This window comes from Lycorma delicatula, chromosome 5, assembly GCF_047948215.1.
Source record: "Lycorma delicatula isolate Av1 chromosome 5, ASM4794821v1, whole genome shotgun sequence".
NCBI classification, from domain to species: Eukaryota; Metazoa; Arthropoda; class Insecta; order Hemiptera; family Fulgoridae; genus Lycorma; species Lycorma delicatula.
The window spans coordinates 38,273,801-38,300,623 of record NC_134459.1 but is presented as its reverse complement, the minus strand read 5'-3'; the positions used below and the strand labels follow the sequence as shown (position 1 = coordinate 38,300,623).

General features: G+C 28.2%; 3 protein-coding genes across 6 annotated transcripts in view; 2 read left to right on the top strand and 1 right to left on the bottom strand.

Moving 5' to 3' along the window:
* LOC142324854 (uncharacterized) overlaps positions 1-11,711 on the top strand; it is a 68,151-nt gene extending 56,440 nt beyond the window's left edge. The window contains exons 2-5 of one of the 3 annotated variants that reach the window (XM_075365907.1): positions 1,635-1,975; positions 5,268-5,668; positions 8,379-8,667; positions 10,444-11,711. In XM_075365907.1, coding sequence (XP_075222022.1) covers positions 5,299-5,668; positions 8,379-8,667; positions 10,444-11,482 — 1,698 coding nt within the window. In that variant the 5' untranslated portion in view covers positions 1,635-1,975; positions 5,268-5,298 and the 3' untranslated portion in view covers positions 11,483-11,711. Of the gene's footprint in view, positions 1-1,456; positions 1,976-5,267; positions 5,669-8,378; positions 8,668-10,443 lie in introns of those variants that run through there. The other 2 variants (XM_075365906.1, XM_075365908.1) reach the window with 2 other exon arrangements.
* LOC142324855 (tubulin polyglutamylase TTLL5-like) overlaps positions 1-17,854 on the bottom strand; it is a 107,220-nt gene extending 89,366 nt beyond the window's left edge. Inside the window, exons 1-2 of the mRNA XM_075365909.1 lie at positions 17,643-17,854; positions 15,856-16,085 (exon numbers count right to left, since the gene is read on the bottom strand). Of these exons, the coding sequence (XP_075222024.1) occupies positions 15,856-16,068 (213 nt within the window). The 5' untranslated portion in view covers positions 16,069-16,085; positions 17,643-17,854. The remainder of the gene's footprint in view (positions 1-15,855; positions 16,086-17,642) is intronic.
* A 12-nt stretch (positions 17,855-17,866) lies between these two features.
* Positions 17,867-26,478, top strand: Arl2 (ADP ribosylation factor-like 2). Of its 2 annotated transcripts, none has more exons than XM_075365912.1 (5): positions 17,867-18,132; positions 18,778-18,888; positions 19,508-19,670; positions 24,435-24,515; positions 26,194-26,478. In XM_075365912.1, exons 1-5 carry the CDS (start codon positions 18,110-18,112, stop codon positions 26,326-26,328), a joined length of 513 nt encoding a protein of 170 aa, XP_075222027.1. In that variant the 5' UTR covers positions 17,867-18,109; the 3' UTR covers positions 26,329-26,478. The 2 variants fall into 2 exon arrangements, with proteins under 2 accessions (XP_075222027.1, XP_075222026.1); XM_075365911.1 differs by having other exon boundaries at positions 17,873-18,262.
* Positions 26,479-26,823: the final 345 nt, after the last annotated feature.

Below are 26,823 nucleotides of genomic sequence, written 5' to 3'. Positions count from 1 at the left end.
GATTTTCTCCTTCGTCAAATATTCATTTATATAATACTAGACCCGAGTAAAGGCAGAGTAGTAGTTACTCACGACAAAAACATATTAATTTCTTTGTTTTACATTACCTATCCAATCTTTCTTAAAAATAAGACCCGTGCAAAGCGACTAAAATAACAGAGGTAATCAGTCAGAATTGCTTTCTTCGAGTAATTTTCATTATACATACAGTTTCTGTGAAAAATACAATGAGAGCTAAATACTAGCTACACACCTGAATACCAGCTAACTGCTGCAAGGTGAACCAAATGTAATAATCTACATCATCATAATCTTCTCGGTAAAGAAGCCGACGGAAAATCGCTTCTCTACTCACTTTAGCGAATAAATCTGGCAAGGAACTTATTCTTGAAAGTGGTTGTCATTTACAGGATTGTTGTGTCATGTTGGATCACCCACAACCGTTTGGTTATGGAACCTAACTGTCATATTCGGAAAAACTTTCTCTTACACCAAAACTGGAAGCAGCGTAAATAATTAGGGTCATTAAAAAATGCAGCAATTCATCAATACGAAAAACTCAAATAATTAAAACTCAATTCATCAATAAGAAGTTAATCAAATATACGCAAGAAATTCACAACGTAATGTATGAAAACTACTGGATTAGCCAATACAGTACTTTCAATTTATCAGATACACTGCTATCAGTATTTTAACTGATAGCAGGAATTTTATGATTTTATAGAATTTTTATACAATGTATATAATTTTATATGTATTTACATACTTGCAGAAAACTACGGCATAAATACTATTTTATGCCGTATTATACTATTTTAGTACTACGGTACTAAAATATACCACAAAGAGAGGGCAGAGCCTCGCACATCAAAATCAGAATAGGTTTTCTTTTTTACAAAAAAAAAAAAAAACGGGCTTTAGAGATTTTGATTTTTATCCGTGACCGTAGCACAGCGATGATGAGATCAGTGCAGCACATCCAATAAAGCATCGATCCGTATATGTTTACGTACCCAAAAATCTAGGGAAGAAACAAGCCCACAGAAATATTCTTTTAAATTATTTTTTCAAGGTTCCTGAAACGTTAACTGTATCAAATATTAGAACTTTTTTATTATCAAATATTAACCCTATTTTATTTAATATTATCGTATATGACGTAGTAAAATAAACTTTATAAATATAAATTGCTTGTGTAAAAATGTTGTTTATAATATTGATCATGTAGGATATGTTATTTTTTAACAATATATATTTTAAAATGTAAAAATTCATGATTTAATAAAATTATTTGATACCTAAAAGAAAATTCATTATCCTTCATAAGTTAAATTAACTTATTAAAAAGTAATAATATTTTATGAATCGCATAATTAAGTTTGTTAAGAATTACAAGGTAAAAGCAGGGAAATTTTTGAAACAAGTATTCCCTTTAACCGTAGTAGACATGAAATCGAACCGCTGTTTGAAGTAAAGTAGTTATCAGCTGTTTGTACATTGTGTTATATTAAGAATGTAAAATAAATAACAGAGAAAAATTGTGTTTATTTGTTAAAGATTTGGAGTGAATACTTTAAAAAAAGAAATGTCTATATTTTATGCTCTCTCATTTATTTAATTTGAATGTATAGGTAATGTATATAATAATATAACCTTGAAAACAGAACGTAGTAAGAACTTGAAATAAATTTACAAGAAAAAATATATTTAGAAATGCCTCAAACAATTTTTGCATACGTGCTTAATTTAGAAAGTTATGCGTTGAATTTATTGAAATATGCAAATACGTATTATTTTTCATGATATACGATATTAAACTGACAAAAATGATGAACAAACATTAAATAAACTTAAGCATCCGTAAATAAAGAAAAAGGTTATGTTATAAAAGGACGCAAAACGGGGACATTTACACCAAAAGAAACCGAATCTTGTCAAGTATAGTTACCATAACGTGATAAAAAGTAAAAAGGTGAGGCAATATTTTCAAAATAATATATTTAGTTGTAAAATAATTACAGTAAAAACATTACTGCTTGATGTGGCAAGTGTCATTCTCAAAAGAATTATCATACAATCGCTAGTATATTTTCTTCAAATATTCTAACAAATTATTTTATATACTTAAATTAATTGTGTCAATTTTTTTTCTTTTACTAACTGTATAGTATTACATTGTAAAAAAAATTGTACATACAAGACATTACTTCAGGACTGATTCAAATGCATTTGATCCAAAAGCAAACACTATATATATATATATATTTACACATCTTTTATAATAAGACTTGTAACGACAAATATAGATGGACATTACGACATAAAAGCATAGAACATCAAGAAAATAGGCATTACAATCTGAATAGGTGTTTACAATCTCAAACAAATAATGATGCATACAACAATTTGAAATATGAAGAATTTGGTTGCCTGAAATGTATCACTACTGTTAGCACTGAACTTATTAAAAATGAATTTGTAATAAATAATAGGTGGGTGTTCAGTAAATCAAGCTTGAACTTCAGGTGCAAACAGCTTACAAATAATCAATAAAAGAAAATAAATAACAGTAAAAGTAATAATGGTACTTTTAAAGAAGATGACCGCAGGCAATCTGTAGTTAGCTGTTAGATGGTGCTAAGGAGAATGATGTAATAGATGGAAAGGAGAAAATAAATATATTAAAATTATAATATAACTTTATATAAGTAACTAAAGAAATACATATATATAATAAATAAATCTGAAAGTATAAATATAATCTAACCAAAAACCTACGCTCTTAGCGAGTATAGGTTAAGTTTGGTTAGATTATAATATTTATTTATTACATAAAGTTAAATTATAATTTTAATTTATTATCTCCTTTAAGAGACTCTAACTAACTGACTAACTACAGATCACCTTTCTTCTGTGGGCATCTTCCTGAGAAGTACCGTAATTATAACAGTTAAAAAATGTAAAACTTCTATTATTGAATGTATATCTATACATTCAATAATAGAAGTTTTCTAAATACAGCATGATCTCATGCTGTATTTAGATAAATATATATATATTTTAATTATTATTATCACATTGATAAATTAAAAAAAGTAAGAACATTACTTGTAAAATAATTTAACCTTTTTTTGTTACCTTAATTTTATCTGAAATTAAGCTCATTGCAATGTAAAACTAAATAGATATGTGTAAATTTCATTTCTTCTCTCTTACTTAATTTTACATGTTAATTCAGTGCAACTTACTTTTTTCTACTACCCTTAAACTATAGAAATGAATGTATACAAAATTTCTCAGATTTACATAGGGACATGTTGTATTTTATTAGCCTCTAAGGTATTTTACACAATACCTTAGAGAATTAGGCTGTTCGCTTTTGAGATAAGCATATGAATCTCTAGTCTGGTATCAATTTTGAACTATAACTAATGTACAAGGCTGCTGACATATCTAGGACCATAAATAATTGAGATATATCTTTGAATTGCAAACTTGTAAAATGTTTCAGTTGACTCTAACATAGAGCAAATGAGTGAGTGAGATAATATATTGAAACAGCTGGATTAGACAATTTTTACTATCATTAGTAATTTTAATTAGTAATACAAGTTATTTCTCACATGTTTGTCTATTTAAAAGTTTTGGAAGAAACACTGTAATTCTATCTTATTATTTAAAAATGATAGGTAGATTATGAATAAATTCATTCCTATTAGCAGTGCTAATCTTCCTGCAGTGTTCAGTAAATTAAACTCATAACTGTCATGTTTAAGAATGCCAAAGTTTTTACAGCACATTTTTTCAGTGATAAACATAAACCTTTAATAAAAATAATAAAGTTTCTCCAAAATAAAAATACTTTGATTATGCACATTTCAGCCTATATCATTGTTCTTTATATACAGCTGCAAACTTTTTTTTTTGTGTTAAAAAATATTACAACATTTATTGCACCTCTTTTTCCGTTTTTACACAGAATAAAAAAATATCTGGGATGTGATTTTCTATAAAATTAATCCTTTTTACAAAAGTTTTAAAACTGTACCTTTAAATCTCCTAATCTCTATATTACAAAAATATATTTGTACAAACATTATAATTTATGTAGACATATTATGATTTAACATTTAACATCAATAATTACATCTCATTAATCTCATTACCCTGTTTTTTCTATTAGCCATTCCTTTAAATCATAACCAGAATCTGCTGGTATCATGACTGGACTTACCATGCACTTGCATGGTAAAATTTTAAATCTGGCCCATAAACAACCATGTAATTTAATAAAATACCACTGTGACGATTCATACACTTCCTCACCTCAGCAAAGGATAGACGTTAATCAAATTCTTGTAAAGATGGCCAATAAATTGTAACATACTCCTATCAACATATTCTGAACAACTGGCACAATATTTCCAAGTAACCGACCAATATATGTAGTTGGCCAGTGTATGTCAACAAATATTTATAACCATTTTTCATTAAAAAATTAAACTTAATATAAAACCCTTTAAATAATTCTAACATCTTAGCTTTATAGCATTAAAAATAATAATCATACTATAAGTTTCTTTACCATTTTAAATCAGAAAATGTATTAAGATTTCTTTAAGCTAACTACATACTGAATTTTAAATATTTCATTTATCCATCATTTCAATCAATAACTATCAGTTACACCAAACATTCACTCTCAGCATAAATTTTATTTATTTGTAAAAAAAATGTAAAGAGAGAGTTCTGGAAGTAGATACATCCTGTTAGTAATCTAAATCATCAATATTTTACCTTTTATTAAATTTGCCTTTATGGCATCTCATAACTGTGATTCTGAATTTCATATGTATGTCATATTCATCTCTATTTACTTCTGCAGTGAATTTTTCTCTTTCAATGTTTATTGTAGATAAACAGATCTTAATTTTTATCTTTTGATTCACAATGTGTTTTTGCTAATTGATTAATCCTTTTAGTTACTTTAATTAAAATAAATAGAAGTATTTAATTACTTATTAAGCCACTTTTGTAGTTCTCTTTAAGCAGTTTAGATTTTATCTGTTACTTTATATTTTTGTACTTTGTTTTTACCTATAAATTTATCATAACTTTTGGAATAAATTCAATCAATTGTATAAAATAAAAATGGGGAGAAAGAATTAATTATTTACTTACAAAAACATTAAGAGCCTATATAAAAAACAAAGTGAATAATTAAATGATATATTTTTAATGTATTTTTTTTTCTTTGAAAACAGAAATACATAGAGTAATATTAACATTACCAATATGCCTCAACATAAAAATCCAACATCACTCGAAGATTTATGTTATCAGGCAGTGAAATGTCATCTATTAACACTGTGCCAAATACTACATGACAGAAAAATGTCACCACGTCAACTACGTACAGCATGGATCTCATCATTACCAGGGACAGTTCGAACTCGCCTTTTGCAGGAAACAACTGACATTAAAGATGGTCCTATACCATTCTATTTAATGGGATTACTTCTTGCACCTGATGTTGACAGGTTACGTATTGAATTGTGTTGCTATTATGGTTGTAGCCATCAAGCAGCAATGCTACGCTTATTAGCTGTAGAGGGCAAAGGATTACGTTCATTAGAACTGGCACGTTCTGCTCTATTAAGACTAGGTAAATATAGTAATACTTTTATTTTGTTTTCATTCTTTTTATTAGTTAAGTATATAATTAATACGTACAGAAATAATGAACATAAATCATTTGACTTATTTTAGATGTTACAAAAATGAACAAAGCAATGTAGCAGGGGTTGATTTTCTTTCACAGATTAGTGTAGGTACTAGATTTACTGATGACCGGGAATGAACATACAGCCACAATCTAATGACAGAGGGGGGATTGTCAGTTGAGCAATGGCTATGATCAGGAGAAAGCAATGTGGGTACTAAGGTTTCAGGAAAGCATACTATTATGCTATTATGGTTGTAGAAGTTTTCGTTTATTATTATTATTACGGCTCCTAATAAAGAGTCTATTAACTGTTGATATCAGCAGTTTAAGGATACAGGCAGTGTAGTACACAAAAAAGGTGCTGACAGACCTCCTGCAAACAGAAAGTTGTGGATCAAGTTGAGAAACTTTTTAGAGAAGCCCAGGTAAATCATGCGAATTTAGATCTGGGAATACAGCATTTGACAATTGTGAAGGGTCTACTCAAGTGCCTAAAACTTCATACACATGAATTTAGTTAGTGTGTGCAATTGAAGATGACATCGTTACAATTTTGTCGTGGACATTCACAATAATGTGCAAAAAGATAATGTGTTTTTATAAAAAGTAATCTTCTCTGACAAAGCTACCTTCTGTGTTTCTGGTAATGAAAACCATCATAATTGTCAGATTTGGGGAAGTGAGAACTCTCATGCCATTTAACAAACACAACATGATAGCCCGAAAATTAATCTTTGGTGTGGGTTGACTGCTTACGAAGTGATTTGACCATGCTTCTTCGCTGAGCAAACGGTTATAAGTGTTAACAGTTAGACACATTACAGGAGTACACAGTACCACAATTGAATATTGGCTACCCAATGTTTACTTTCAACAAGATGGTGCACTACTACATTGAGGTTTTCATGTTAAGGACTACTACATGAACATTTCCTCAAATTTCATAAATTTCCTCAATGTTGGATTAGCCTTGATGGACCAATTTCCCAGTAACCTTAATTCCAAGGAAGTTACACCACTAGATTTCTTTCTTTGGGGATCAAAGACAGGATGTACACAACAAAGGTTGTTAATATTAATGAACTGAAAAGAAGAATTGAAGGTGTAATTAATGAAATAACTCCAGATATTCTTTGTATTGTGTGGCGTGAAATCGAATATCGTCTAGACATTTTACATGCCACAAAACATGTTCATGTAAAACTTTTTAAGTAAACAAAACTGTTTAAAATGCCTTGTTCAACAAAAACCTGCTTTGTTACTTTTTTAACACCTAAAATGTGCTGAATAATTTATGATCACACTTTTAATTAAGATCAATCTGTAAGCAGAAGATGGCAAAACAAGATGTATATTAACTTGACTCTCAAAGTTATATATTTAATTTCAAAAAGTACCAAAATTTAGGGTTTAACACACTCAAATTGAAATAAAAGAACATCAGCTATAAAAATAATATTCAAGATACGAGATAATAAACAAAAAGGATAAAACTTAAGAACAAGAATTTGCTTCAGAATTTTATTAAAAATGATGGATTTAATAGGATGTGTATTAAATATAGCAAATTAGGCGCTTTGGGAATCTAGAGTCACAATCATACAGCAGTAAATCCAAATTCTTTGGAAATGATACAAGAAAATTTAAAACTATCAGGAACTGCCTCCTTACAGTCATAAAATAAATAAAGTGAAACTCCTAAGATCCTGCAACGTATACACATATAATGCTTATTAAATATTTTGAGCAAAAAAAATGAAAACCATTCATTTGATAAGTGTGCACTCAAAACAGCTGAATGGTTCTTGTACCATAAATAACTTCAATTACAAGTTTGTTTAAGAGCTACAAGATTCGTAAATACAAGTTGGTTAATCTTTCTTTGCTTTAATGTCTTAAATTTATGTAAATCTGAAGTTGTTCACAGACAACTTTGTCGATGTTATGTAGAAGAAAGCATTCACATCCTTTCATCATTATATGCGTATATGCTTGTTTGCCAAATAGGTTATCTCCAAAATAACAGGACTTGGAGCAATAATTTCCTTCCACCCTCCATAATTTTGATTAAGGTGAGTGCAAGGAAAGCTCAGTTTTCCTTAGGTTTCAATGTTTAGATAACTGGAGACAAAATATTAAAATAAATGAACAGATAATTGTGTAATATACGGATGTACTGAATTTAAAAGATAATCAAATAATAAAAATAACTACTGGGACTTTATTGTCGGAAGTTATTGGATAAAAAATCTAAACATTAAAGCATTTATATTTACATACTTGTATCCAAAATGAATTGGTCATTAATATGTTTATTTTTTTGAAAAGTAAGTAGTTCAAATTCAATGATCAAAAGCATTCAATGTTCCATTTACAGTTTAAAAACAAGAACAATGAATTTATTTTTAAAGAAGTACTACTTAACTCTTGTAATAAACATAGGAAGATTATTATGCTGTGTAATCAAACACAACTCTACACTGGTAACAAAAGTTACTTCAAGGTTTTTTCTACTTGTATGTATAAATTACTCTACATTATATTTTGAGTTAATAATTTCTAAATATCATTTTTAATTATAAAGAATAAAATTTCTTTAAATAATTCTTCAGTGAAATTGAGTAATGAATTTCTATTTTCTATTTATTAGATCAATCACTGTTGCAGTCAGTGCTGCTAAACGCAAACAGTCTTCAACACTTAACTATGCGTAATATAGCAACAGATGCAACACTAGCTGTGATAGGCTCATCTTGTCAACAACTGATAACTCTTGATATATCAAATTCTCGTCAGGTAACAGATATCGGTATTAAACAATTGTTTATTAAAATTGAACTCAGGGATAAGAGTCACTTAAGTGATCCAAACAATTACGCAGTATCAATATCAACTAAACCACAAAGTTCCAGATGGAGAAGTTTGTATAAAATGTTCAGGTAAATAAATAGCCATTTAAATGTAATAAAGTATACATGTAATACATACAAAAACACATTCACACCATAATACATTTTCTCCAAAAACTGATCAATATCCCACAATAGTGTGTAACACAATTTCTGTACTTAAGTGATTACTTTTTTAATTTTATTAAATTGCATGTAATACTACTTTAAATGTAAAAGTTATCAATGTGAGCTAAATAAAAAAAAAAAAATCTGTATTTTTTACAAGATTAGTATCTGATAGAAGAGCAGTGTATATTACTAAACAAATAAATAAGTTGTTGAGGTGTAAAGGGTGGTTGTGAAAAAACAAAGCTGTTTAACTATACCATAAACTGGTTAAATCAGAAGATAAGAGTTATTAAATGGCATCCAATTAGGTAAATGAACATGACCAGGAAAAATAAATTATGATGAAAAGCTGAAATACAATTGTAGTAAGACTGCTGGGAGAAGATGGCAAAGGATGAGGAAGAAGTGAATATCAGTGAAATCTTTGTGGCATATCATTGCATTCCTGTCTGTGTGGATTTTGAAGTAAAGCTTCAGGGATAATCATTTCGGTAATATCGTATGACACGATCATAATATTATTATACGAGTATTTATCTCCTAAGGTACTCATTTTTTGAGTAAACAAAACTTAAACAATATCTGGAATAAGAAGTTACCAATTGCTTCTCTCAATCTTTTGGTTTCACAAATGCTGGTACGTTTTATTATTTAACAATAATATCTACAATATAAAAGCAGACAAATTGTGATTGGATTTAATAATAGCTCATAACAAAAGCAACTGGGTGCCATTAAATAAGGTAAATAAATATTTTTGGCATTTTATGACTATCAGTTTAAGCAGTTAATCCTTTAAGAAAATTTTTAAAAAAATCAATAAGAATTATATAATTAAGATATATAACAATATTATTAAATTAACAAGAAAATGTTACTATTAAAGTTAACAAAATTGTTAAATTAGAGATAAAAAATAAATCAAACTATTGATCTGTTCAGTCCGTATCTATTAAACATCTAATTTACTTCAAAGAAAACTTTTATGAGACAACTTTGAAAAAATTACAAAAATATTACAATGGTAAAGTTATTAATTTATTTCCAGCCTGTAATTCATATTTCATGGAGGAAGATGAAATGATGAATAAATTTTTTAATTTTATTTACAAAAGCATAACAATTTTTTAATTCTTTGGTGTATAAAATAAACTGAAATATATTCTGAGAGCACTTTATTTATGAAATTGCTCTGATAAATTTTCTTTAACATTTAAAAACTCTTAACTGTATCATTTTTTAAACCTTTTAACTAAGTCTCAAGTATCAATGAGAAAATAAGTTTCACTAATCAATAAGAATAAACCAGCTCTTAAATGTTAGCTTTCACCTCTCTGATATGTTTTCTTTGTTTTAACTAGTGTAATAAATAGTAGTAATTATCTTCAGTAAAATCAAATACTGTCTTATATAATTTGATTACAGTCTATGCTGGCAAAAGTACAGATAATAGAAGCATTTAGAAAACAGTTTGAAAACAATATTCTTAAACATTTGATAAGAAACCAGTAATGTAAATTAAAATGTGCTTGTTCAAAGTGAGAGACATTTTTTGCTGTACATGTATTTATTTTGGCATCTTAATAAAACAAATTTGGTTACAATAAAAAAAATTGATGCCCAACTAAAGGAATTTTTTATTGTAACCCAATTTGTGTATTAAATTTTTAACTAACTTCTTTATACTTTTTACAGGAGCATTCAACAACTGATGGGAAGTTGTAATGGGCACACACCAAATGATGATATCGAATCATATGGCAGTATATTATTAGAATGTTATGAAAGTCCTAATACAATCACCTCCACGTTAAGGGTACTTAATATTACAAATACTGGAGTTACCAGTGCAGGAGTGTTTTTAGCTTTGCAAAATTCTAAATGTATTCAGAGTGTTGGTGAATATCCTCAAATGGGTCGGGTATTGCAACTAGTCAGTTCTAAATTTGAAATGCCACCAAAATTTCAACTTAAAAATGTTAGGACAACAATAACAACTGCTCACACAATCGATGTGATAAATAAATTGTGCCCATTTATCGAACAACTTATCGCAATGGATACAAAATTTTTACTGCCAAGTGAACTATCAACAAATGATATTCCTTCTACGCTTAAGTCATTAATACTACTTGAAGTACCTCCTCTCCCGCTATGGTTGACTGAATTTTATTGGTTTTTGGGTGAAATCAGAAGTGTTTTGATAAGTGAATTAGTACTTAAATTTTTTGCAACTGAAGTGTTAGTGCGTTTAGAATTAGATAAATTACTAAATCTGTGTCCGATGTTAAAAACACTTGTTATAGATGGTGCAGATATAAATTGGTCATTACCATTAACAAATTCAAAGCAAACATTACTGCAAAAAGTACAGCTTGGACAAATTGTAACTGGACAAGTTTTATTGAATTTAATAACACAATCACCACAACTAATCACTGCACATTTTTACAAATGTACAGATATAACCGAAGAAGAAATGATTTCTTTAAAAAGTTCAATGTTAAAATGTTTTTATATATATGAAACAAGACTGATAAATGCTTCATCAATTATTATTGAACTTCTTTACAACTGTCCTCAATTGCAACATGTAGGTAATATTACAAACTGGGGTGCATCAGTAGGATCAACATGTGATATTTTACAATCAGTGAAAGATAAAAATTATGATTTGCAGTTTAATGCTGGTTCTCACTGGTATTACTCACCATGTATTAATAAATACGAATAACAAGATCTGACATTTACAATAAAACTTAAAACATCTTATTATGATATATATTTGTTACACTAATTGTCTTGTTAATAAATTGTTGCATCGTTATAAATTATTTATAAAACTGTTTAATAATTATTATTATACTATTAATATTTATTAATCATTAAAAAACCTTAAAAAATAAAATTGTATTAAAAAAGTAAGTGATTTTTACTGAAATTTTAAACAAATAAAATAATACATTTATAATTAATTCATATTGTACTATTTATTATGTATATATTTCTTTCTTCATTTTGTAATAAATAATACATATTTACATTTAATTTTATTAAAATTATAATTTTTATAAAATTTTCTCCTTTGTACATGTATTCTTATCCTACCTCTTTTTTTGGGTATCCCATTTGGTGATAATTGAAAATTTTACTTACTTAAATTTACTGGATATTGTATTTATTAACCAGAAGCCAGATGAAAATACTGATGTAAAAAAAAAATTAATGGAAATAAATTTAATACAACTTTTAATAGAAGTAAGATTAAATAAAGTAATATTTTCACATAATTGGAGAACAAGGTATTTGTGTCTTACAAGTAGTTACTACTGTTATATCCTGGCATCTGAATAAAATTAAGAGTTTAATGTACTAGATAATTAAAAATTAATGTCATGATTAATTCAATATCTATCACCATTAATATTTATCAAGAGTAGAGTGAAAAAGAAAAAAAAAACATTTATTATGAGTATAAGGAAATAATTTAGAACTAAATACTAAGATAGCAGAAAAAAATGTTCCAGAGATTTAAAAAAAAATGTAAATTTATAAAAGCCGGAGAAAGTAAAGAGAGAGTAATAAAAGCAGACTGAGACAAGAAAAGAAACCTTTGATGCCTGCTATTACAGATCTAAGAAACGGAAAGAAATTTTTAAAAATTATTTTTAAGATCCTGATATTGGTAGCAGAGTGGTAGTATGTTTAGCCTTTCATCCAAAGTATTATACCAGTATTATATACCAGTCGGACATGGTTTTTTTCATAGATTATAATAATTATGTATTACCAGTCTGAAAAAAGTGTACGAAATATGATGTGAATTGAAATTTTCTGTGGTACTTTAATACCACAGAAAAGATTTGATTTGCAACATCCTAATCAAATCTAATGATAAAGTAAGAAATGAGATTTTAAGACAAATTGGGGAAGAGAGAGCTTACAGCAGAATCTTGTAAATGAACTGCATTAGCAGGTCTTATATTAAGACAAAGTTCAAAATTTACTTTCTTTTTTTTGCTTATATTACCACAAAAGCTTGATGCTTGTGCGAGGGATATGAAAATTAAATTTTGTAGTGTATGAGAAATACCACGCCTGATTGATTAGAACCTGGGACCTACACATGAAAGGCTGAGGTGCTAAAAAATCATTTACTTAATTTGGTAATGCATGATAAAACCTGTAATAACAAATATATTAGAATAAAAAAATCAAATAATTAAAATTGTAGGTTAAAGTTAATATTTTGAAATTAAAATATTAAAAAAGAATAGAAAAAAATAAGTCAAGTGGAAGAAGTCACAACTATAAATGACAGGGTGAAGAAATCTACATAAACAGGTAAATCATACACTCCAGCTTATTATAAACAAACAAAATTCAGTGTAGCATTATAAAATATTTAATCTTAATTATTTTTAGATTGTATTTAAAGAAAAATCATGTAATATATAAAATTCAGATAAATTATCTAATTAATAAACTAAATACTTTCTCAATGTAACATAATTGGTTAGTGCCATATGTAGCATGCACATAAATTCTGCACACGCTATTTAATTATACTAAATCAATAAAAAGACCTTGAATAAAATTTTACAATGCTGCATAAACTAATTGAAATAATAAACTCTTTATATTGTATTTATTGTAATAAATAGTTCATGCAAACTAATTTAAATGAGGTGTAATTAGATAAAAATAAAATTATGCAAATTAAAATTAGACTTGCTAACTACCAAGTTTTAAAAATTGAAGTTAAAAACAATTTAACATGAAAAAAATAAAACCAAACAGTATTATAAACTTTATTTAGATTTATTCAAAACAAAATTCTTCAGAATACATATAACTGCAATTCATATTAAAAAATATTCCAAAATAGAATTACTGGAATAACAACTACATAACTCTTAAAATTACTGCAAACAAAAATAATAATAATAGCTCAATTTTACCAAAGCGATAAAATTTCATAAATTATCAAATGAATCTTGCATTTTTCATTAGAATGGTACAACTCAGGTAAAATATTTCAATCTGCATATAATTTAATGAGAAGTCTTTTTATAGAAAACCTCTTCATGTAGAAAACTATGTAAATTCAAAAAATGATCATAATTATTTTAGTAAGTTTTTGAAATTGAAATATTATGACATACATTTTTTCTTTATATAGGAATTTTTGGCGTTGAAACTGTCCTTCCTCGGTGTAATTATTTGAAGTTCAGTACTTAATCTATTATATAGGTTATACTTTTAACTTTTTATTGACCATTTTTGATACATAGTTTAAGTAAAGCTGAATTTGGGTAAAAAAGGTTTGTTTTGATATTACTAAAAATAAAAAGAATTTCTTTTGTTGACAATTAACTTTGCTTGATAATCAGATTATTAGTTTTGGTGAAAAATTATATCTCTGAACCTAATATAAACCAATTTTCTGGTGATCAAACTACCATGAATACAAATACTAATTAAAACATCAATATTTTTGAATTGGTCAAAATGTATTCAAAATTGCTTTGCAGATAAGATTTAGAAAAAATAGCAAAGTTTTAACCAATACTCCAACTCCCAAAATGAATATCCATCCAAAAATTATGATAGAGAAACAACTATATAGTTAATAATCAAACTTGGAAAATAATTCATGATATGATACCCAATAAAACATTATGTCTATACCTGCTTTATATAAATTAATGAAAATTATTTGATCATGCTATACTGAAAAAAAAGAAATGTTTACTGATCTGTTTAGAAGTGGTTAAAAGGTAACTTAAGTTAATAGTATAAAAATTTGTTATACAAGTATATACGTGTTTTGTAATGATAACAACACATAACTGTTTAAGTGGGTTGTATAAGCAAAAATTATATCACAACTATTTAACCCAAATATTTAAGTATGGTAATCAAATACTAAAAAACTTGAACTGCAAGAGTTTAAGATAAATAAATAGCTTATTCTCAAAATATGTAAAAATAAAATTATCCAGTAAATTCCAAACAATAATTGAAAAAAATCCTAAGTATCCTGTTATTATCAAATATGATTTTACTTTGTCAGCATCCCTGAACATTTCGGATGACAACCCCCTAACATTTTTCTAAAATAAAATGTACTTCAATTACATATTATTTTATACGATTTGACCGAAAGGTTTCTATTTTTAAAGATAAATGAAGAAATTGTAAAATTACTTATAACTTAATTTGTTAAAAGTTTGACGGTGACAATTGTTGCCTAACTACCTTGTGCGACAAAGGAACCAGTTCATAATGGCAAAAAAGGTTTATAAAAGAGGTACTATAATTGTTATTATTCTTTATGGCAATTAAGTGTTTATGACAACAACAATACTCAAAATATACATATGATTTTAATATATATATTAAAATATAATTTATTAATACATAAGTATTAGAATTATTATAACAATTAATTAAAGAAAAACACTTACTGGTTTTCTACTTTTTAAACTTCACAAATGTTTTCGCAGTATGTACTGTTTCATCAGGTGAAAAATATATTATAGAATTAGTCAAATGTTAAAACTTTAGAGAGATACTCTCAGTGAATTTAATATTAAAATAAGCTAACATATAACTTTTAAAGCTGATTCCACTAGACTTTGAATACTCATTTTACAGAAAAGGTCTGAAGTTGTACTGTTGCCCCACCATAATCTTTAGAATGCATTTTTTATTTTATTTTTTATTTATCTAACAATTTAAAACATAACACAAAGAAAATCAGTTTTGCTCAAGAAAGCTAAATGTTACAAAAATAAGTAAATAAAATGAATTAAAAAAAAATTGTAAATAGCAATTAAAAAAACTGTCACATAAAAAGAGGTTGTTAATATTTAATCTCCAATTTTCAAGTCTATTGATATTCAAATAAACTAAAGGAAATTGCAATGAATATTATGAATTTATAAAACAAGTTACACAGGCTGAAGACTTTACCATACTCAAGACCACTTTTATGGAATTAAATAAAACAGTAAGTTCAGAATTAATTTAATTCACAATGACACTAATGTAATGAAAAGTTGACAAAAATTACTATAACAAATATAAATCAAAACTACTTACCTCTTTTAGCCCATGAGCAGAAAGCATTGCTGTCAATAGTTTTGTTTCAGTTTGCTGTGTTTTGTATGTCATGTGTAGTAAATCTCCAGGTGGCACTATGGGGGGTTTTCCAAGAGCACTACATCTGAATAAAAGTACAGCTCCTCTTGAGCCAGGTGGACCACCAATTGTCCATTTGTTTTCATTCTCGGTATCGCCATCACCTGCATCCATTTGATCAATCCAGTACCCTAAATGAAAAAATTCACAAATCACTAAAAGCAATTTCCAATAAATAAATTCTATTTTAGTTTTTTCCAATTAAGTTTATTTTAATTTAGTTTTTTCCTCATCATCAGAAATCAGTTGTTTAAAAGCTGATTTTCAAAGTTAAAGGTTTTGAGGCTCAAATCTCCAGTAACAGTTGGTTACAATTATATTTATACAAAATACTAGACAGTGGATACTGGTGTACTTCGGTGTTTGGGGTTCAATTAACCACATGTCTCGGGAATGGTTGGCTCGAGTCTGTACAAAACTACACCTCATTTATATGACATCATCTAATTGCACCAGGGGGGGTTCACTAGTTGAACAGATTGCAATATATACATTAAGAAAATAAAATAAATTAACAACTGTTATTTTATTTTTAGAACATAAACAAAAATATTTAAATATTACACTCCTTCAAAATGAGTTCTAAAACCTGATAGTTCAACTAGGATCCCAGAATGAACATTAATGAGGCTGTGATATTTGGTCAACATAAAAGGGGCATATGATCTATAAACCCATTAGAAGTAACTCTACATATGAAAGAGCATATATCCTGTAGCTTCACTGAAAAGCTGTAATGACTAGGAGGATACAAATTTTCACATAAGTGAAAGATTACTTTAAAACATATTTCTCAAATAAAAATAAATATTATCATTTATCTTAACAATAAAATGGGCAATTTAAATCTTATCAATTACACTTAGTTCTTGAAAGAAAACAAAACTGCAATTAAAATTTACACATTAACCACATTTAATTTCATTGACAAAATGTACACAATTATGACAAGCATCAGCAAGTTTAATTAATAATAGCTCCATATATATTTCCTGCATTTTAGCATTTAAATAGGGAGAAAATAATTTTTGCGGGAATAACTGAACACAGTGCGGGTAAGTTATAGAGAATACCTAATAAAACCATAAAGAAAATCGGTTCTGCAATTTTGTTTTTGTAAAATTTTATAACAGGTAATTCGTCTCTCAACATTACTACAAGAATGTTATTACTAAAACTGTGTTAAATTTACTGATTACGTACTTTATCAATAAGCTGCAAATCCAAAACTGTTTCATGAACAAAAAACACGTGCATCTTGCCTACGTTTTGCAAGGTAACATTGTAAGGGAACGATACAAAAAATATATGAGTGAGTGTTCAAATTATGTTTGACAAAAATAAACTATCACAGGTAAATTTAACAGGTAGCTGCATGATTTTCCCATATGCCACTCAATATATTACAAACGAACTTGTATGGAAGTAAAAGTGAAAGTTAGCTGAATCACGATAACCTGCAAATGAATTTTTCATGAATTCTCGATTCTGAATGTAAAATGATATTTTTTTGTGACATTTTCAAATTGATATATTCTAACAGTTAATATAAATAACAATGAACCGCTGAGAATGAATATCAGTATAAAAAAAAAAAAAAAAAAAAAAAAAACAACAAATGATGTTACATTATTAATAGAAAAAAAATCAAACACAAGTAAGGTATGAAAAAGAAAATGAATACTAACGCCAACTTAATATCAGTGAAACTGTCAACAGAACCAAACAACCGCACTACAGTACCTTCAGTATACAAACTAATATCGAAACGTTAACCCAGGCACAGCGCTACAGTACTGTACTAAGGAGAAACGTCAAATACATCAACAAAAGATCAGATGACGCTATGAATACAGCGCTATCTTTCGAAACTCGGTGTGTATGGAACTACATGAATGTTACATTACGAAACAATGAATACGCAAAAGGACTGCAAGCTTCCTTATATAAGTATATAAAATTATAAAAACTTCTACAGTGTCAAATATTTTTTGTTTTATTCTACATAGCTGTAGGCTATCAAACTTTGACTTCATAAACTGAAATAATTATCGTGATGAAATTAGGAAAGCAGCGGCGAATGTAGAAAGAAACTGTCAAATGTAGTTAACCTTACACCCACTGTTTTTGAATCATAGGTTATAAATTTGAAGAAATGTGGCATAGTGGTATTGTAATGTAAATTACGTGACATTAAGTTTATATAAATATTTTAGGATTCAGATTTTTTTACTTACTGAAAAATGGGTTTGCTTACCGTTTTGAAAAAAATGAAGCAGAAAGAGAAGGAAATGCGAATATTAATGTTGTATCCTTAATGCATATTTTGATGTGCTCTTGCATTTTCTGTCAATACTTTTAATTCAAACTTTAATCCGCACAAATTGTTATCCATTGTTTAAATGATAAGTGTACTTTTAAGGATAATTGTAAGCTAATTTCAATATATGTTTCCTCATTCTACTAATAATTATGTTTCTAGCTACAGTAGACAAAGAAGTCTTTTTTACTTTCATACTGTAAATAATTTTTATCGTAATAAATAGTCCCATTTGTTGTATATGTTTTATTATCCTTAGTACCTGTATGAGTCTGTGGTATTAGTGTTAATATTGTTGACTATTTATTCATGTTCTTTCTTAATCAGAATCTCTAACCAGTTTCATATTATTACTATTGTATACCTTTCCATTCTACATTTTTTTGTGATAAACTATTTTTTCAATTTCAGTAGTTGATTAACTGCTTTAATTTTTGTTATTTTCCTATTTTTTATTATATAACATTAATTTGATGTTATTGTATCTTAACTATAACTTGCAGAGGGCTTGACAATGCTGGTAAAACAACAATACTGAAAAGGTTTAATGGAGAAAAAATAGATACAATATCTCCAACTCTGGGATTCAACATTAAAACACTGGAACATAGAGGGTGAGGTATTGCTAGGAATTCTTATTTCATTTTTGAGGATATAGGTGAATTTATGTAATATTATTATTTGTCATAGTATATAAAGGTCAATTAATGTGGAAGATTGCTGATCCAACAATCTTATAATTTATGTTGCCGTAAGAAATATCAACACAAACATATGTAACATAGCGACACATTGTCATGGTACATAGTTCTGTCACTGTACTATTTGCAGCAGTGGTACTACTTATACAAGTAAATGCCCCAGAAAAAGTACTGCATATTTATATGTTTACATTTTCTAAACTCCTATGTGTATTAAAAAGATATTTGTTAAAATCTGGATTGAAGTTAGTGACAACAAAATAGAAAAATTAGTCAAACTATACAATTAATAATGTGAATTCTTACTTTGTTTTATAATGTATTTGTACATGATTTTGGTGTATCAGAGATTAGTGCCTACTTAAGTGTTGATAGTGGGCAGTATAGTAATTATCATTAATTGGAAATTACTTTTAAAAACTGTAGTTATAGATATTTGATTTCATGATCTAATGTAGAATATCTGAATATATTTAAAATTAGCTCTGCTGTATATTTCAAGTGTAAGAAGTTGTGTTTTTGATCTAAACAGATACAAGTTAAATGTCTGGGATGTTGGAGGTCAGAAATCTCTTCGATCATACTGGCGTAATTATTTTGAAAGCACAGATGGTCTTATTTGGGTTGTGGATAGTGCTGATAAACGTAGATTAGAAGACTGTTGTAATGAGCTTCATTCATTACTTAAAGAAGAGGTAACTTATTAAACAAATAGAAAATTAAAATTTTTTGTTTTGTACATATATCTTATTAATAATTGTGATGAAAATTATATTATGTGATTGTAATTTAAATCTAATATTAAAAATAACTAAAATATGGGTGTAAAAATGAACAGCAGGGTCTTGTTATAATATCTCAGATTAGGTGTATAGTGTTGATTTAAGGCTAGAATAACGAGGAAAAAAAGGGTAGTTTTAGTTGTGCACAAGCGCATAAGATTGATTCCCTATCTTTCCATTTGACGGTGCCACAAGCAAAGATTGGCGACTCCTGAACAGAAGCCTTTTATAATGGGTACCATGATTCGACGTTTGGAAACAATACCTTTGCGTTTCACATCCCCCAGATCCCAAAACCACTGTCAGTTCAAAAGTTTATATATATATATATATTTCACTTTCTTGTGGACACGATAACTGCCGTAATTTTTTGCCAATCACTTTAAAATTTTTACATAAAATAGAACAACCCAAAATCTCGGTCGAGTTCGTTAATGGGCAAAATTGGACTTTTAGGTGGAAATGGGAGGACTTTCTCGAAAAAACAAAATATTGCTATAATTTTCCTATTAAGTAAAATATCAAATTCGTTTAAAGTTTCTACTGTTCTTTAGATAAGAGCCTAAAACTTATATAAGTAAAGTTTTTTGATATCACAAACCATTGGCCCAGATGGTGGAAAAAATGGTGTTTCAGAGAAAAAAAATCATACCTCTCTTATTAGGCTTAGTATCGAATTGATTTAAAATGGTTGTTAGTCCTATAAACATTACCTAAAACTTTTGTCTGAAACAATTTTTGATATGACCAACTCTTATGGCAAGGGATGACCAAAATTTTGCTGGAATTGTAAGATGGGGCGTGTCATATGCTAAATATGTGAAACTTTTTTTACATGCAATCATTGTCGTATTGAGTAAATTTGAAGTTTTTCTTAACTTTAAGGTGGACATTTTTTATAACCTCTACTTAGCATCGGTGAAATCTAACTCCACCTTCTGGCATGCCAAAAGGGATTTTTGTGTTTTGCAACATGCTAAATGTGAGTTTGTAGTTACAGTTCAAAATGTGTTTTAAAAAGTTTAATTATGATCCACGAAGTAACAATAACATTTATCAATGACTTAATCAGTTTGAAGTGATTGGATGTTTGTGTAAAGAGAAGGGTATGTGATGAGTGAGGATGTCTGAAGAAACAAACATGTTAAATTTCTTTTTAGCAGTCCTAAATAATCTGTTAAGAAAGTCAGCCGTAAACTAGCGATGCTAATGATGATAGTGTGGAATGTTTTAAGGAAAACTTACATATGCATCCTTTTTGATTACAGTTGTTACAAACCTATAAGCCTATCAGCTACGCTGTAGTTGACTTCACACTATCGGGTGACAGTGTTTACGCTGTAGTTGTGGTGACTTCACAATCAAAATGTTGTGGCATAAAGATAACGTTCTTGATCATATTGTGTTTAATAATGAGATAACATTTCATCTTGGTGGAAAAGTTAACACATATAATCTCTATATCTAAGGATCAGAAAATTCCCATGAACAATAAACTTTCCAAAAGAGGCACCCCAGAATTTAATGTTTTTTGTGCAACGTCTGATGTCAAGTTTGCAGGCTATCCTTTTTCACTGAAGCAAGTGTAACAGTAGTTGCTTATTTAGATATGCTATGTCTTTCCTCATTTGCAAGATGGGTAGAGAATTTTATTCAGAGCTTGTTTGCAGTGGCCTCCAAGTTCACCTGATCTGACCGCTGTGTGGTTTTTTCCTTTGGGGCTTTATAAAGGATTTTGTGTATGTGTCTTTGCTACCTACGATTGCAATTGATTTGAGGCATAGGGTTGAAGCAGTATCGCTTCCATTACTATATACTGGTTAAAATATGGAATAATTCTCCTATCAGTTGGATATGTGACGGAAGGACCTCATATTGAAAACTTTTAGGAAAAACTGTAATGAGTTATTCATTTTATTTGTTTTTCCTTACTCTAAGCTAGAGTTCAGAGTAAATAGCTTTTTATTCCATTCTAATTTATAGTATATTTGCAGTTGGATATTATAATTAATTTTTTTTTTATATTATAAATTAAATTATTACTAACAATAACATGAATCATATGATTTTTGGCAGGCAGTTATGTTAAGACCAAGGTTTCTCTTTAAATAAATTCTCTTTTTTGTTACTCTTTATAAATTCTAATTTTTTTGTTACTTTTGTTTAATGAATCTTTCTAATGTGTTTGGTCAGTACCAGCCATCAGAGACCCAACATGTATTAAAATTTGTCCAGTTGATTGTGTGTATCCAAAGAGTAAAGTTATTGTCAGATTATAGTATTCTTTGAGTTTCAGTTTTTGAAAGTAGTTGAAGTCTTAAGTGAAATTTTAAAAGTAATTTATTCGTGTTAAATTAGTAAATTTTGTTGGCTCTATTCTTATAGTAGTGAATTAATTTTATAATTTTTTTTTATATTATGTCTAATTTATGTGGAAAAGACATTCACCACCAAGGGAAAGAAATTAAACACAACATTTTTAATTACATGACAGGAGAAGCTGCAGTTGGAATGTTTGTTAGTGACCCCAAAAAAGTTGTTGAACATGTTGCATATACCACAGGAGTATCAAAAAGAACAGTTTATCGAATTACTGGTGAAATAGCTTTGGAAAGAAACTTCAGTTCTCCTCATAAAGGAATAAAACGCAAAAAGGAAGTGACTAACCCGGACACTTTTGATCGGAATGCTATTACGATGTAAAGTGTTAAAATTTTACTTAACTGCCTGCTTGCCTTCTGTTAGGAAACTTACCGCAAAACTTAAAAGTGATTGATTATGGGGTATTTAATGGGCAAAAGAGTAGCCTATGGACACTTGTTAAGCATGGACTTCAAATGGAAGAGAATCAGAAATAACAGGGTAATTCTTATTGAAAAACATGATATTCAGGTTTGTGTATTTGAATAGAGTTGAAGGAAAGGAAAACCACTCGTCCACGTCAATGAGACTTGTTTTGCTGTGCCACTTTCAAAAGGAAAGATGATAATAATTATCCATGTCAGTGGTAAAATGGAATTCATTCCCAACTACTTGACAATACGGAAAGCTAAATCTTCCTCAAGTGATTATCATTCTCAGCTGAACTGCAATATGTTTTTAAAGTCGATAAGAGAAAAATTAATTCCTAACTTGCCAGTAAAGTTCATTATTTTAGATAATGCTTCTTATCACAATGCTAAAGGAAGCCGAGCACCAAATTCAGCATCAACAAAAAAAATCAGTGATTGATTGGCTGCAGACTAACAGATTACCATTCCGTGAAAATTTGACGAAAGTTCGGTTGTGTGAGACAATTAAAAAAAATAAAGATCATCTGAAAACATATAAGATATTGGAGGAAGGTGGGTTCCCTGTTTTATGCCTACCCTTATATCATCCTGATTTGAATTCCATTGAGATTATATGGGCAGGGTGAAGAACCAGATCGCAGCCGAAAATGTACAATTTACGACAGCTACAACAATAAAAATTTGTCATAAAAAGTTCGCAGAACTCTCAGTTGAGGACTGCATAAAATGTTGCAAACATTTTAAAACAACAAAGATGAGTATCGCAAGCTGCAAGGATCTCTAGAACAGCAAATTGAATGTGTCATCATCAGTTTGGGAAACGAGAGTTCATCAGAAGAAGATGAAAACATGCAATAGGGAGTGAAGTGCTATATATTCTGCAACTTTGTAATTTTTTACTGTAGTTATTTGTATTATGCTAATGTTAGTAAAAATACATTATAACTTAAAGTGTAAAAGTTCTACTGAAAAAAGGATTGTAGAGCTAGTAAAAACAATTATAAAAATTAAGAAAAGCAAGAAATACCTACATTTCAAGGTAATAATTATATTTAATTATTTTTTTAATTTAAGTATTTAAAATAATTTAGATAAATATTTATGTATTGTTTTATTCGGTTATGAATTTTTTAAATAAATATAAGACTAAAAATAATTTAAAAATTATGATGTGAATTTGTTTGATTGGAATAAACATTTTTATAAAAAATACTAAAAAAAATTTATACCGTAAATTAGTAGTATAAAAAAATTACTATAAAATAAAAAAAAATTATACTGTATATATATATATATATATATATATATACTTACTGTCTTACACGAGTAGCATATTATAGCCCCACAATAGCTAGACAGATCGCCTAGACCTGTGCCAATTCGGCTTGGACAAGCTGTAAGTTACATCACACACACAAAAAAAAAAAATATATATATATATATTTGTTTGAGATATAAAACTATTAAATAACTAAGTGGATTAAACAAAAATGTATTTTAAAAAATCAGATGGTAACTTTAGACACACCAATAAGAGAAATGTCTTGCTTTGCACAGCCTTTATAATTATTTTTCATATAAAGAATATTAAATACCCATGTATAATATATTACAGAAACTGAGCGTTACAAGCTTGCACCAATGCATCCTGTTTGAAAATGAAAGGGCTAAGGAGTTGTTAAATAGAATGCTGATTGATCAGCTTGCAGAAATTTTCAGGTACAAATCTCTGGGCTGACAGATCTGACTCAGTTTTTATATAGCCAGAATAATTCTGACTCTATGATCAAGTTCACTTTGATTCATACATAAAAAACAACCCACATAGTTTATCTCTCTGCTTATGTACAGTATGCATTTTTATAATACTTCATTATTTTTTCAGAGATTAGCTGGAGCAACTTTGTTGGTGTTTGCTAACAAACAAGATTTACCTGGTGCATTTTCTTCTGAAGAAATTCGTGATGTAATTTATTTATTTTTTTTTATTAATTTTTAAGTAAAATTCATTTCTTATTGTGATTTAACATATTTTGTTAATATTGAGATTGTTATAAAAAGTTGTCATTTATCCTGGTTATTTGAGAGTATATTGCTTTCCTGGTTATTTGAGTGTATATCTTAATAATTAATGAAATTACTAAAGAAGTAGGATTTTAACTTGCTCAAGTCTATTACCTCGTTCACAAAAATAATTATGGCTGTTATTATTTTTACTATGCTGCGATTGCTATGCTATAATTAAATTTGATTTAATTATATTGTAAGTGGTAGCAACAGTGAATCTCGTTCACAAACTCATTGAACAGATCTTCCATTTTTATTGGTTTCAACAAAAATGAACTCAAAATATTTTTAAAGGTAACCTTGAAGGACCAAGTGGTAACAGAGTAAGTGCTCAGTTATTTGGTTTGAAGTCCAGTCTGTCTTCAAAGAGAAAAGGAATGCAACTTTTTACCATTATTATATAACCAGTTTTTATTTATTTGTTTAAATCTTAAATAATTGCACCTTTCAGAGCTTTAAATTTGGAACAGTCATAATTTGTAATGTCTGTCATTGAACAACATAAAAGTTGCTGCTGAAAGATTATTATTCTTTGATAAGCACTTGCTGAATAAAACACAAGTTTTGTAGTCACAAAGGCATTTCCATGAGTGTTATGTTGGTGTTGATGTTTGTAGTGGATACTGATCCTCATAAGACATAATGAAGCCATTGAATATTTTAAAATAATAGTGGGAAATCATGTTTGTCAATACAAACAATATTCCCAAAATTTTGTAAACAGTTCAGAATGAAAGTCCTACCAATGAAATGACAGTGGCGGAGACCTTATTACTAATAATTATTATTACATTATTGTTAATAATATTATTATTATAATTATATATATACATTATTGTTAATGGCTGAACAAGAACAGTATAATTAAAAGAAACGAGGTGAATTTTTTTAAAAATATGATCTACAGACAAAATATCAGTCAATAATATTTGATATCGACAAATATTAGTCTATGTGAATTCATTCCAGAACACCAAACGATAAACAAGTTATTGTTTGGTGATATCGGTATCTTTTGTTTTATCATGGATGCAATCAAAAGGTAAGATCCATAACTGGATGGTAAACTAACCATGTTGCATTTTTCATGACAACGCACAACCACATTGATTTGTGCTGTTCAAAAAGTGTGCTGCATGTTGCAGTATATTCTCTCATACACCATACTCTCCTGACTTGGTGTCAAGAGATTATTATTTATTTCCTTGCATGAAATCAGCTATGAAAGGAATGTGATATCTGTAACCAGTAATTTCATTACAGATATAATAAAGCCATTTCAAATAATATATAATAGATTGCTGGAATTTTTCCAGAAAACTTTATTTATCAATGCCAGCTGTGTAAAATTTTATAGTGTTTTTGACCTGTGCTCTGGAATATATAAAGTTATCTCATATTTAGACACTGCTGCAGCAATGCTTGGCCAAAGGAATTTGGTGGGGTAGAATTCTGGTAATTTTTTTGCTATATATAGTGTTTCTATATTATACAGTATTTGGTTACATAGTAATAGTCTAAACTAAGAAGATAATATTATTTTGAATTTGCTCATATAATTTTCTTTTATGTTACAGATTTTAGAGTTAGATAAGATTAAAACACATCATTGGCAGATAATTAAATCTAGTGCTGTGACAGGTGAAAATCTTCTCATTGGAATTGATTGGATTATTGATGATATCGCTGCACGTATCTTTACTCTTGACTAAACTTTCAGTATTCCTAATAAGCTGTCTTTTTTTTTTTTATACAGTTTTACTTTTATTTTTTTTATTATTCATTAATTGTTGATTAAATTAATTTATATCACTTATTGTATATTTTATTACCTTCTTAATTAAAGGAATATTTCTTTCTGATTTGTTAGTAGTTAGTTTACTGCTTTTAAAATGCCAGCTTATCTTTTAGATAAGCTGGCATTTTTACATGTAACTTCATGAACATAATTTTTATTGTCAAAATACATCTAAAAGCAATAAAGTAAATTAATACACTTGCAGTGATTGGTAATGTTCAATTGTGGATGGTTTGTTCAAGTCAATTGAACACTTTTGCAGAGCATGAGATTCTCTTTGGTAGGGCTGATTCTTCTGATATTATTATCTTATTAGTTATTGTGTCATGTAAGAGTCAGTTTTATGCTTAGACTTCAAAGGGTGAAGATCTGTGCTGGTCCAGTAAGATTTAAATTAAGTGATTGGTTG